This window comes from Elaeis guineensis, chromosome 12, assembly GCF_000442705.2.
Source record: "Elaeis guineensis isolate ETL-2024a chromosome 12, EG11, whole genome shotgun sequence".
Lineage (NCBI taxonomy): Eukaryota > Viridiplantae > Streptophyta > Magnoliopsida > Arecales > Arecaceae > Elaeis > Elaeis guineensis.
In genome coordinates this window covers 94025770-94040733 of record NC_026004.2, presented here as the reverse complement: position 1 = coordinate 94040733, position 14964 = coordinate 94025770, and the positions used below count along the sequence as shown (strand labels likewise).

Here is a 14964-nt window from a genome sequence, read left to right as displayed (position 1 = left end):
GAAAAAAGTTCTATCAACTGTAACCCCTTTGGTTGATAAAAAAGAATCCATTTTTATAGGAATCTGATCAGATCAGGTATCTTAAAACAATAGAAAGACTCTCCTAAGTCCATCCAACTCTGATATTTCCCTTGTTTTGTCACACAAAACTAACAAAAAATTTAGATTGGTGTAGAGATAGGATAAGATTCCTGTCATCTCATTCCAATCCACCTCCAATTCAAATTCAAACGGTTTAAATTCAAAGTTGAATTTAAATCTGAATTTGAATTCAAAGAAGATCAAATCTTTTATCCTCTTCTACTAATGGATGAGGCTTATCCCTCTGCCTCTCCCTTATCTAAATTTGGGTGACTCATATGGATCAAATCCATGTGGGTGTGAGCCCTCATCATGACCAAACAACATTGGGTGGTGCCAACATTTGACACCCTATAAAACCTAATATGATTAGGTCAAAATTAAATCTTGGTGAACCAACATTTATAACCCAATTTGAGCTTACTTTAATTAGGTTAAATCCTATCTAATAGAAAATTCAAATTAAGTAGGAGAAAATGGGTTTAACCATGTGCTAGCATAGCTTCCTTAAATTCAAAGCTAGGACTCAATTGATCCTAACCTAATAAGACTACACTTAGTTTAATTATGTAATTCAAAATCAAAATCCTTATTTGTGTGACCCCATAGATTTAATTTTATCTGGTAGTGACATATATTGTGATCTCTATCAATAATATCATCAAAATACTTTTTGATGGATCAAAACTCTTTTCAATTCAGTCAATTAAAATTATCGATCATCAAAATAATTTTAATTGATCTCACAATCTATCAGTGACATCAAGCAGTATGTAGTGAGAATCCAGCAAAATAAAAAAATAAATCTCTGCGTATAGTTATCATATAATTCGATTTTTCTATCGTGAGTTTCAATAGATCTGAAATCAAAATAAACTCGTCAAACCTCATATCTATCATATGATAGAATCACTTGATTCAAGTTCGATATAAAATTCAATAGAAACTATTTTCTATCTTTTACATTGCCATGACCATTAGCTTTTGGACTCGATCTCATGATTTACATAGGACTGTTCCTCTTCTACCAAGGTTGATAGATCTCATCTTGATATAATTCAATTCCTATAATAAATATACTACAGCCAACATACATATCAAGACTCCATATGACTAGGTGACCAAGTGATGGTGTAGTCAAACTACAATACCCTCAAGATATACTATCGATGCATCTCAGATCAGAAAACTAGACATGCAACTGTAGCTATAAACATATCACTGACGAGAAGGTAGATATTCTTATGACTATTTGTAAATGATCATGCTCAGTACCTTTGTTCTTAACAAGTATCTATATTTCACTCCGATGTCTCCACTCCGTAGATTCAAGACTCATGTACCCGAAGAAAGTGATTGTACACCAATCTTCTAGATCGATCACTATCTCTATGATGATTCTATGATTGAAAGTAATTTATGAGTTAACTAAGATTAATGCATATCTCAAATTCTCAACTCTTGAGAATATATGTTATCTTACTCATTAACTCAATGGATAATTCACAGATACTATTAAACATAATATGAATGAAAATAATTCAATTTTATTAATATCAAAGTCAAAGTATAAATTATGTCCTAAAAGTATTTTATGAGTGTCAGCCAATCTGACTTTTAGGATATACGTCTAATATTTACATCAAGGATCTCGACTCTATCAAATATTTTCTTGGTATTGAAGAGGCATGCTCTTCCAAAGACGTTTTTCACAATCAACACAAGTATACAATGGACATTCTTTCTGAAACCTAGAGTTGTTAGGTGCCAAAGCATGCAATTTTCTCATGAAATTAGTGGTGAAAGTGATGTGGATATTATCCATATGGATCCCTTGTTATATCCGAATCAATTTGAATATAGATAAAAATTAAGGATTTTAATATCCATATCCATATCCATATCCATCAAAGAAAAAATAAATATGGATATGAAAATGGATATTTGAATATCCAAATCTACATATAATCCTATATACTTTTATATAGTATTTATTAATTTTTTTAAAAAAATATATAATTATATAAACATGTTATTAACTTGATTTATTATCTATTTAATAATATCTTTGATTTTATGGTTATAATGTTTAATTATCTTGGTTATACCTGTAATTATATCTATATTCTTGGTATCCAAATTATCTCCATATCCATTTAAAATAAATAAGGATATAGATTTTTGCATTCAAATAACATCTGTATCTATATTTGTATTCATCAAATAAAATAAATATTGATATGGATATACTAGTATCTGATTTATATCTAATCCGATTTCAACCCTGCATAGAATAGAAGTTGAGATGTACTGACGATTAAATGGTTGGTTGGTCACTTAATTTATTTGACAATTACAAGATCAGAAATTATTTATTCAATTCACATTCTCAATCAATTTATATAAAATCCAAAGAAGTCAAGCTATGATGCTACTATTTATGTATTATACTATTTAAAATTATCTCCTAGGAAAGGATTACTTCTCCCATTCCTTAGTGATCTCACTTTATGTACTTGTGCAATTCAGATTGGGCTATTTGTCTTATGACTCGATGATCTACTATAGGCTACTTCAGCCTCTTAGGATCTTTTTGTACCATAGAAGACAAAGAAACAATCCACAATCTCCTATTTTTCTACTGAGGCTGAATATAAATTTGTCGCAGCTACCATATGCGAAGTGTTATGGCTTAAGTTTCTATTATCAAGCTAGATGTTGTATATACCCAATCTATGAAGCTCTACTATGATAATCAAGCGGCATTCACATTATTACTAATTTAATATTTCATGAACACACTAAATATATCAAAATTGATTGTCACATAATTCATCAATGTATTTAAATGTGTGATATCTCCATTGCATATGTTTTTAGTGATCATCAAATAGTTGATATGATCACCAAGGCACTAGGATGTGATCAGTTGCTTCTTCTTAGTGGCAAATTGGGTGTAACAAATCTCCACACTCCAACTTAAGGGCAAGTGACAGAATTCCAAAGATTCCTTCAAACTTTCCACTGATGGAATCCCAAAGATTTCTTCAAACTTTTCAGATTTACTTACATACTTACCATATTTTCTTGGTCAATTTGGGCAGCTCTATCATGGATTGATTTATGGGATTTGATAGAATCCTAAAGATCTCTTCAAATTTTCCACACTTATCAGTACACTTACCATGGACTTGGGCAACTTTCTCATGGATTGATTTACTAGATTTGAGAGAATCTAGATTGATTGATGGAATTTGTCAAGTGTGACTTATGATTTTTTCACTTATGCTAAATTGATTTTGTACATATGCTAACTTTGTACACATGATGCATATATATATATACTTATTCACTATGCTCAATAAAATCAAGCCATTCTAATTATCTTTTCTTCACAGGATAACAGAGAAGTAATATCCCTCATTAAAAACCCGGTAATACCTTGAGGAAGCAGAGGATGGATCCCATCAAAGAACCAGCTATGCCAAGAAATGTCATGAACCGGCACCGATAAATCACCTTCATGAAAGGCCCAAATTAATGTCATGTGTCCATATGTAAATATATGTGCATGTGTGTACACATGCATGATAAATGCATACACACATATATATGGAGATTTTTTTTTTGATATCAAAGAAAACTATTATACTGTAGCCCAATAGCCAACCAAATTTATTAAGAAGAAGAAGAGTACAAAAAAAAAAAAAAGAAGAGGAACCCCACCAAACCTGCACACACACACACACATATATATATATATATCGCGCGCGCACGCGCGTGCGCATGTGCATGTATAAAGAAACAAATGGGTCATCTTAACCAATTCCACATAGTGGCATTGCCAAGAAGAGTGATATCATAATTTCGAATGATGTGTTAACATATGATCTGAGGTGATTGATCACTAAAATGGGGTTGACCAATCTAATGTGTCAATTTATCAAGCTAATTATGTCCTCGTCAATTTGGGGCCTAAACAATCTATGTAAAGTATGGGTAAGCGCGGTGTATTTTTCTATCTCCATGAAATGCCCTTTCTGACTAAGTATCTCCAAGGCTCCCAGTTATGGCAAACTGTGTGGCAAGATGTATAACTTGTGAATTGCTAATGAGATATAGTTTCAACATTCAACATATCAACTGCGGTAGATGTTTCTCCACCATGGAATCTATATCAAATAGACTACTAGATTGTCCCCATTTAGAGGAGACGTGGGGTGGGTTTGCAAGACTGATGTTACCTTTTATTGGCATACATTGGATGATCTACTAGCAGCCTTTGATACGGATAAAGCAGTTGATTGGATTGTGGGCCGAGCTATATCCATGAATCATGATTTCTCTTTGGATTAGTGACTATCATTGAACTTCGAGAGGATGGTTGTACAAGTCCTTCTATTCCAAGAAAAACTTAGTTTTCTCTTCCATACCCAAAAGAGAAAGGCTTGGCTGTTGGATCAAGCGACTTGGAATCGAAACTAGCTTTCATCAAGGTTTGATGGGGTTAAGGGATGTTTGGAGAGGGCCACCCTCAGGGTGCAGCTCTTTGCCTATCGGTCCTTCCATCGCACGTACATAAACAAAAAAGAAAAGAAAAAAGTGTTTTCTATAGCTTATAACTTCTAAGTGTAAACTAGTAATAATTTTGTTTTTCCAATATTAAAAATTTAATCTTGTTGCATATGTGTCCTTTAAATACTCAAATTATGTGAATATCCTTACAATTTTCTTATCTATATATACGGCCTTGTTGATCATTCTTTTTATATCTATACCCTTATAAATATCTACAAAAACAAAAAAGTGCATACTCTCACAAATTCACTACTTGCGTGTATGTCTTTATAAATTATTTATTTTGTGTGTACATGCTTATAAATTATTTCTTTTTGTACATATGCCCTTAACTCAATAAACATAGGTATGCAAAAAAGAAATAATTTATAGAGATATATACACATAAAGGAAACTTTTTAGACTATGTATATATACAAAAAATAATTTAAGGATATATATATATATATATATATATATATATATATATATATATATATATAGCAAATTTGCAAGCGTATAAATGTAATTTCAGATATTTATAGTGTTAAGAATAATTAACAAGGATGTACAAGTAAAGAGTCAATTTGTGAGAGTAAACAAGCAATTTGCAGATATTTATAAAGGTGCATATGGAGGGGAAAAAAAAAAAAATCAAATGTATCGTGCATACTATTCTAAAATAAATCTTCTAGAAATTTAGAATAGGAACAACAAAAGGAAAAAACTACAATATATGGAAGGCTTGGTGATTAATTAAGGGAGAGATTTTAGGAAATTATGAAAAAAGAATTGGAAACATGATTGATCAGATTTAACTACAAAGTAATAACTAATAAAAATCCTTGACGCCGTTACTGATGATAAACCAGGGCAATCATCGTCACCATTATTCTAAAGCAATTGAACCAAGACCACTAATTACTTTATCGATTGATTGCAGCAAGCGAGAGACTTTGTTGTTATATTAATATTGTTATTACATCAGATGATATGCAAGGGGGAGGGAGTCCGGCAGGCACCCACCTTCTCGATTTCCTCCTCCAAACCATTTGCATCCACAGCAGCAGCAGAGCGGTCGGCCGACGAGTCGGCTTGGGGGTCCGGCGTCGCAGCTGACGCAGGAGGAGGAGGATCTCCATGATCACAATCACGATGACTGGTGGTCGAGGAAGAGAGAGTAGAGGCTGCCTCCTTAGGATGGCCAGCGATAGAGTTCGGCATGGATGCCGCCACTGGGAACGGCTGCGTCCTCAGGAGGGCCGTCCCCAGCAGCTTCCCGGGCGTCTTGCTCCTCCTGATCGGGTTGCTCCCGGACGGCGTCCATCCCCCGAGCTCCGAGTTGGACTGAGGAAGGATTAGGCGGAGAGACTTCATGGACCTTTTTTAACTTTCAGGAAGAACTTAGCTGATCTGGGGAGAGATGGATATATCACGGACCGGAGCCGGCGTCTGCACTGCAAATCTGCCTGCAACTGGCTGGCCAGAGAGAGAGAGAGAGAGAGAAATGGATGATGATGATGGTGGGGAGTTCAGGGTGCAGTGTAAGTGGAAGACGTTGAGTCGAGGAGAAGGAGAGTTGGGCATCGGACTCTCGAATCGAACAAGCGATAGAAAAGTAATCAGGCCTGGCAACTAGTCGGACTTGGATGAGGTCGCCTTCCTAATCTGATCAACTACCATGGAATACCCACCTCATAAAATAAAATAAAATAAAATAAAACAAAACTGCCCACCCTTCACTTGTTTCAGGTGGCCTCTCCCACCATCCTTGAATGCTAAATCGACCTCCGCAGCTCCCCAATTCTCTACCATCCCTCCATAGGTAAAACAAAATTGATTTTTGTGTCTCCTTAATTTTTGAAAAGTCTTTGCTTTTTTTTTTTTTTGATCATTTTGGTTGATTCTATATCAATCTGCAGATCAATTGCATTTAGCAAGAGAAAATCGAATTTTATTTTGCACAATTTTGGTGCTTAACTTCTCTGATTTTTTTTAATGTTATGCACAACCCAATCATTACTTGAAAAGAATGTTCTTCCTAATTGTTATGTGACAAGAATTCCTCCCCACTTTATGATAAGAAGTGTTTAGTTATGCAAACTTAATGTAAAGATGCTCGCCGTTCCTATACATTACAACTTAAATAATCCAACCACGCACATGCTTTCTATCCTCTTGGACATAGTTAAATAAAGTTGCGCACACTTATTGACTACTATACCATTCACACAATTGCTAATTTATGAATATTGTTAGTGCAACTGCATAGATACTTTCCCACCAATCGCACATAAATAATAAAACCTTGTGCGCACACTCTTCATTTATTTTATGCAATTAAGCTAGCGTCTCCACAAATTAAAAATATTTTATTTTTTTATTATATTCATGTTTGGTGAATGACTAACACATCCTCCAACTATTTTGTTCTTATGTATAATTTTTTATACAAATCCAAAATTAAATATTTCTATAAATTTGTTCTTACAATTTTTATGTGAATATTATTTATGATGCAGATACATATTAGGTCAAAAATTGTAAATTCAAGTAATAGCTCAATAAAAAAATTATCTATCAGTTCCTAATCTGACTCAAAATTATTTTTAAGTCCCTCAAGTTTTCAGTTAAAATAAAACATCTCTGAACTGCTAACGACTTATTTTTGGATCCCTACCGTCTACTATTGCAACCTGCTGCCGTTTAAGCCCATTTAAATAACTGAAATAATCTTAATGGTTTTGGAGAAAAAGATTAACCTTGCAGAGAATCTATCATTAGAAAGATTAACTCCTTCTCATGCTTCGGCAACATCAACGATGACCTCGACAGTACCGACATCTGGCCACCCAGGCACATGTGGCTGCCACCCTCCCTTTTTCCTCCATCTCCACTAGCAGCGGATGACGAAAATTTTTTGGTATGCCCTCCCTTTTTTCTGTTCTCCTTTCTCTTTTTTTTCTTTTTCCTCTGATCTCTCCCTCTGGTGGTCTAGACCGACGATGATGATAACTGTTTCAGTTTTTCTCCCTCATCCTAAGCTTCACTTTGCTCGATTTATCCTTATTTTGTAGTATATGTAATCATTATGGTAAAATATATAACCAAAATTTTGAATTGTGTACTGATTTATTATCATTATGTTTATTTAGTTATTTGATATATTTATTTTGTGATAGAAAATGGCTGTATGTACTCGAAATACTGCTAGAAGAAGGAGATCCAAGGAGAAAAAAGAGAAGAGTAGCGACGTAATATATTAGATTGAATTACCTATATATTTAATAGGGAAGTTATATGGGTTGCTGATTTAGTTATGTAAGTATTTATTTGGTTACACATATATTGGTTATAGTTATCTATATTTATACTTTGATTACAGAATTCACTTGTTAAGTTTGGTTGCATAAAGTCCTAATTATATATATATATTCTAATATTTACTTTTAAATTAACTTTGGTTACATAATTGATGTTATCTCTTTGCAGATTTAATAAGTTTTTATGTTTAAGATTTTTGTTTTATGTAGGTTATAAATAAGTTGGAGTTAAAGGATGACATCAGTGAGGATAAGGAAGAGAAAGAAGTTGAGAGAGGTGAAGGCAACGATAAGGGAGAGGAGAGAAGTGATAAGGGCCCTCTAATTAATTATCGCTGTTATATTACATCATATCACCTCTTCATGTTGAAAGTTAAAAAAAAAAATGAGCCAACACCACTTCAGCCGTATGGGCATAACTCTATTTCATACGTTACTTGATGTACTCTCTATCAAACAAAAGAGAGTAGTTATTGATGATTTACTTGCATTGTATGATATAGATTTTGGTTGTTTTAAAATAGATAGTCACTTGTTGAGATGGAGTGCGAGGAATACTGACTTGGTTTTGAATCCCCCGATATATGGTGTCCATATCAGTTTCAAAATGGATGCTTAGAAAAGATTGATATAATTAAGAAATACTTTGACCAGAGAATACATGGCAATGAGGCATTTAAGCAAAAAAGATTGGAGGACCTTATACTATTCTTGGTAGAGAGAGAAGGGATGGAAGATTTTGAAGATTTTATCCGCCTCATGTGTTTATACATCATGAAGATATTTTTATTTTTAATAAATAACATGAAAGTTGCTAGATGGATCTTTAGGTAGATATTCTAATTTTTATAATTTTGATTTATTTATAAACTGATATATTAGAAATACTTACAGTCTTGTTTATTTTATAGATATGTGGAGGATTCCTCTTCACTTTCTAACTTTGCATGGAGTCATACTGTATATGATTTCATGCATAGCATTATCAAAGAGAAAGCCTTATTGGTACAAAAATAAAATACTGGCGAGAAGGTAAATGTTGAATACTTAAGGGGTTTTGTAACCTCTCTTAGTGTAAGTGCCCATCACCTTTATGATGCTTTTTATAATTTTACATATATTTTACTGCAATGTAGTTTTTATTTTTTATATGATACAGGTATGGTTATGTGAGGTTACGGATTTGGTTGATCGCACCCACTATGAATTTTTTTTCCATATCTTGAACTATAATATAAAGAGATTTTCAATTCAAGAGAAGCTGCAATCTAGGATTGCTAAAGTGTCTCCCAAGAATATAAGTATTTTCAAGTTTGAAAATATCTTTCTTTTTAGAATAAAAGATTTGTGCTTTCATTTGATAGGATTGCTGGAATCCATATATTTTTAATCTTAAATTTATGTGCAATGGATTATTTACTCTAATATTTAATTTTGCAGATACAACTCTTTGTAGAGGAAGAGGAAGAGAAGTGGCTCTTCCTCCAATCAAGTGAAAGACAGTGCTCAGACATCCATGCTATTGTCAAGATGAGAATTGGACTGTCCAAGAAGATAAAATCTGACAAGAAGATGAGAAAAAAAAAATAAAAGAGAAGAGAGTGGATAGGAGTGGATTAAGGGAAATGAAAGAGATCATCTCACACTACAAGAAAAAGCATCGAAAGTTGAGATAGATAATTTATAAATTAAAAAAAAAATAAAACTCTAAAGCACAGAATTGTTGAGCTTGAAGGAAGCTTTGTGCCTCCAAAGAATGAGGAAGAAGTTGAGGTTGGAGATGATGGAGCTCCATCCAAATTTTTTAGTGATTATTTTGATCTTTCTCTAGCAGGTGCTAAAATTATGGAGAAAGAGGAATATGAACAGAAAGAAGAGGGTAATACTAGAAAGAGGAGGGGTATAAGCAGGTTAATAAAAAAATAAAGTTCAATAGTTAGGATAGTGAAGAGTAGGGACAATAGAGAGAAATCTGTAAAGATAAAAAGTCCTTATGCAATCCTACATACCCGCCGATCAAGAAAAAATAAAATAGTTGAAGAAGCCCATAAGCCAGACACTCCCCCTCACCATTACATCTATCATTGATGTAGATAGAGTTACTACTCAATTCCGTCTGGTATGCAAATAACTAGACTCTTATTTTTTAAGATAAAAATAATACTATGATACTCATAAGCTTAATTTTACTTTTGATAATATTCAGGTGTACCATAAGAAATAACTGGATTATCCAGGGTCAAAATATATTATAGAAGAAGAGAGGGAGATAATAGCAAGATTCCTCCCACTGATAGTGGACCGATAATATATTTTTAGTTATACTAAAAATGTCATCAGTTATATATTTTTGCCTTTAGTTACACTTCTTCAATATTGATTACACAGTGCTAAACTATGGTTACATGAGTTTTCTATGTGGTTATAGGATGGTAGTTTGGTCCAATGAAAGTAGCCTTATTTCACGAATGTAAGTTCGTAAGCTACTATTTGATCAGATGTTGGAAGATGATATAAATTGATATATAAAAAATTATTTTGGATAAAAATAATTAACTAACATTTTTAAATTCATTGAATTATTATGCAGGTTATCGATGCATTCATGGCACTCTTTCGGGACTGTTAGAAATCTGAACCAAATAAGCATCTTTCTTGTATATTCATCAGGCTGTGGCTGTTGATGAATTTTTGGTTAGAATTTTTTTACTTTGAAATCATCATGTATGTTATTATTGATCTTCTATTTTTGATATTTCCTATAGCAACATGCACAACAGAGGCTCTAAGAATTTTCGAATAATGTTCTCAGAGATTTTGAATTTGAAATTAATGCGGCAAAATTGATCTTTATACCCTTGTGTACAAAGTGCCACTAGCACCTACTAGTGATGGATATGGAGGAGAAATACTTCAAGCATTACTCCTCTCTCTTGTTGGAGTTTTTATGGTTTCATGCACGCATGATTTTTCAAAACAAGTATGCAGCAAAATTTAAAAATTTTTCAAATTAAATCCAATGTAACCTAAGCATGCATAAGATTAAATCTTTAAACCATAATAGGATCATCATATGTGAGATAAGATTCAGATACAGAAATCAAATAGAAAAAAATAAATATAAAATATACCTAGACATGGATCAATCTTCAATACGAACAGATAATCATTGATGTCTTTTCAAGGTTTCTTTTAGCCACACAAGTGTCTGGCCTCTATGGATATTCACATGAGACTCTGATCTAATTAGAAACTTTTTGATCTCACTGGGGTGCTATCTCCTTTGCAGAAATTGTATCTTTATGGCTGAATTTTTTTTTTCTCTCAAGATACTCTTAGAGAAGAAGAAGATGTAGGTGGATCTTGATCTCTATGCTAGAGATCATGAGAAAAATTATTTCTTCTCTTTTCTTCCTAAAATCTATGTACCAAATCTCTACAATAAAGATGTAAAAATTTTATCCAACTTTTAGACAAAAAGAAAAGGAGACATCCATATCCAAACATGGACAAAAAGGAGAGAAGGTGATGTCCAAACAACCAACAATTGGTTGTTGCAAGAAAGAAAGGATGTAGAGTAGCAAAATACCTCATGCCCATGGCCCTTTTCACCATGACTTCTCCCCTTAAATTTCTTCATGCACGTCCTCTAATTTGGGTGTCAAAAACTTGATGCAAATCTGGTATCCAATGTCCCATATGCTGGGTTTAAATAAGCCAATAGGGAGTCATACTTTGGATAGGATTCAAGAGTCCATAATGCCTAAGACTCTAGAATTTTTATCACCACCCACAATCAAGTTTACATGGTAAAGAAGGGAGATATTTCTTCTTTCTTACATGCTAAAAAGATGAGGAATTTGGCATCAAAAATTTGGTAGGGTGTGGACTTATTTAGGCACACAAAACTAGTTCAACATGGAGTCCTTTTGGTGCATGGAATCAAGGTATTTCATGATCATGGAACTCTTGTTTAAAGTAGCTATTTTAAGTCAAATAAAATATCAATTAATCTTAATTATATTAGGATCAGATTAGACCCAAATAGATAGAAATTCAAATCTAATTTGGAGCTCAATCTATTTAGATTTTATATCACCTAATTGGAGGAAGAATCCTTAGTCCTTTTGGATTCTTTCTTGGTACTTGAGTCAAACTCAATTTTAATCCTAATCCAATTAGGATTTGGTGTGCCCATGAAAATAAGAATTCTTAATCCAAATAAAAATTTATACATCTTAGTCTAATTAAGAATTAGATCAAACTCAAATCTTAATTCAACTGGGACTAATCCTTCGATCCTTTTGGGTTATCTCATAATCCTATTAGGGTTGATCAAATCAATCCCATATCAAGTCAAATTAAATCTAATTTAATTAGACTTGATACAAGCTTCATTGCTTAATCAAATTAAGTCAATTAGCAATCTTATTGTTAATTAATCCTTCTATAACTCACTAACTCTTTAGTGAGTTATATAATGTAATATTTGCATTGGATCAATTATCAATCAAATTAATAATCAAATTCTGTTACAATTCATAATCATAATTCAACCATCTGATCCATCAAAAATCTCTTTTATGTGTGATCCCGTAGGTTCTATTCTATCTAGTAGTGAGATATATTATGATCTCTATCACAATATCATTGAAACTCTTTTCAATGGGTTAGAACAATTCCAACTCTGCCCACCAAGGATCATTGATCATCAAGATGATCCTCATAAGTCTCACAATCCATTAATGACACCTAGCAGTATGTAGTGGCTACCCAATAGAATAAAAGATGAACCTCTAGGTGCAGTTAGCACATGATACAGTCTCTTTATCTTAAGTCCCTATCAGATGGCAAGTCATGAATAAATCATCAAACCTTAACATTGGTCATATGATAGATTCAATCAGCTCGAGTCCATATGTGACTCTATGAAATTTTTTTTTCATCAATCACAATACTATGGTTATAGACTTAAGGACTCAACCTCTTAAATCTCATAGGACTACTTCCTTCTACTAGGATCGATAGATCCCATCTTGATGCATATCCTACTCCTATAATGGATCAACTGTAGCCAATGTCTACTACAAGGGCTCATTGAGATCCATGTTGATATGCTAGTCAAATTCCAGCAGCCTCACTGCGAACAGTAGTGCCATCTCTGGTCAAAAGATCAGTCATACAACTGCAGTATCAAGAAAGTCACTAATAAGTGAGCAGATATCTATGTGACTTCTAGTGTTGGTCATGCTCAGTACTAGTTTCTCTCTAACAACCACCTCCACTCTCGCTCTAGTGTCACTACATTGCAGACTTGAGACTCATCTATCCGAAGGAAGCGATCCATGCACTGGTCTATCCGGATCAATCACCATCTCCATGATGATCCTATGATTAGGAGCAATTTAGGAATTAACCACTGATGACACATGTCTCAAATTCGTAACTCTTTGAGAATATATGTCATCATCTTGTTAATCCCTTAGATGATTCATAGGCACATAAATATGAATGGTAATATAAATATCCAATAAATATAAAACTATATCCTAGAGATATAATATGTGCCAGCTAAGATTGACTTGTAGGACGTATATCCAACAATCTCTCACTTGCACTAAAGCCAATCTGCTATATACCAAGCCTATCTTCACAAGATAGGTTTTAGTCTTAGGCTGACTAAGTGACTTACCAGTAGGTCAACCATATCACATGTGGAGTTTAGTCTCTGCACCTTTATATATATTTCTACTCGAGATAGTCGCATATTCTGCTGCTCTATGTGCTTGGATATCTGATGAGACTTAGGCTTTTTAGCAAGGACTATGGTGCATTATCTTTGCAGTATAGTGTCACAGTATTTGATAGTATGACAACTAGTTCTACAACTAACATTAGAACTAGAATGCATCCTACACATCTATAGTATACTCAGCTTTCATCAATAGATTATTTGGAATTCTTCCAAGATATCGATATAAGAACACATCCCATGATATAGACATTCTACCATCAACCTCAGACATGAAATTTGAATTGGTATATCCTCCCACTCCTAGCTTTAATTCTTCTCCAAATTAAGAACATGTTCTTAGTTCTTCTTAAGAGCTTAAGGATATGTTCACAGCAATCCAGTACTCATAGCTTGGATATAACTGATATCTACTCGTGACAATCAAAGTAATAATTATATTAGTTCAAGTACGTTACTTGGCATATATCTATGTCCAAGAGGATAGAAGATCACTCTTCGAGATTTCTATGCTGAACTCTTTCAGCATCAACTCTCTATACTTTATCTGTGAAAACACAAGCATCCAATTGCATCTATCTCCATAGATCTTTAGGATGCTTGCTTTATATCTTCATGGAGAAATCTATGTACAACCATATTTTAACCGATGTCAGTATTGGACACTCCCACTGATCTTTTTGAAATTCATAATTCTTCATATCTGATTAAATAATTTGATCATATCATCGAAATGACTGTTCCAACTTTAAGATTATTACAGACTTTGTGATCTCTTATCATAAGAAATGAAATTCATAGGTTTTTCATATAGAAATCTTCAAAAGATCTCTACTCAAGAAAGTTATTTCACATTCTTTTTTTGGAGTCGATGTCTCACATCGTCTCGTTGTAGGTTTTAGGTCATCTCTATGTTCTCTATCTCCCATGAGAAATAACTTTCTCTACATCCTCTATTAAGCATACCCAAGTACCTTTCGAAAGGATTGAAGATCCTACTATGTATACGAGATAGAGGAGGAATATACATCTACTAGCTCATAGTGAATATGTTCTTAAGATCCTGTGGCTCATTGCTCTTTAGAGACACTCTCTCAGAGCTTAACTTTTTTCTCACTGCTTCATCCTGATTAAATAATTTTCTAAGAATGTAGCATGTCGGGTCACAATCATATTATGATCCTTTCAAAAAGTAATATCCCAAACTCTTTTAGGATGAACTTTATAGATGTATCCTCTAACATATCCACC

The 14964-nt window shown here is 33.4% G+C and overlaps 1 protein-coding gene across 2 annotated transcripts in view; it reads right to left on the bottom strand.

The window, feature by feature from the left end:
• The window catches only part of LOC105032544 (uncharacterized), a 28843-nt gene extending 22568 nt beyond the window's left edge, over positions 1–6275 (bottom strand). Inside the window, exons 1-2 of one of the 2 annotated variants that reach the window (XM_019846327.3) lie at positions 5665–6275; positions 3523–3600 (exon numbers count right to left, since the gene is read on the bottom strand). In XM_019846327.3, the coding sequence (XP_019701886.1) occupies positions 3523–3600; positions 5665–6015 (429 nt within the window). In that variant the 5' untranslated portion in view covers positions 6016–6275. The remainder of the gene's footprint in view (positions 1–3522; positions 3601–5664) is intronic. The other variant, XM_019846326.3, reaches the window with a different exon arrangement.
• Positions 6276–14964: the final 8689 nt, after the last annotated feature.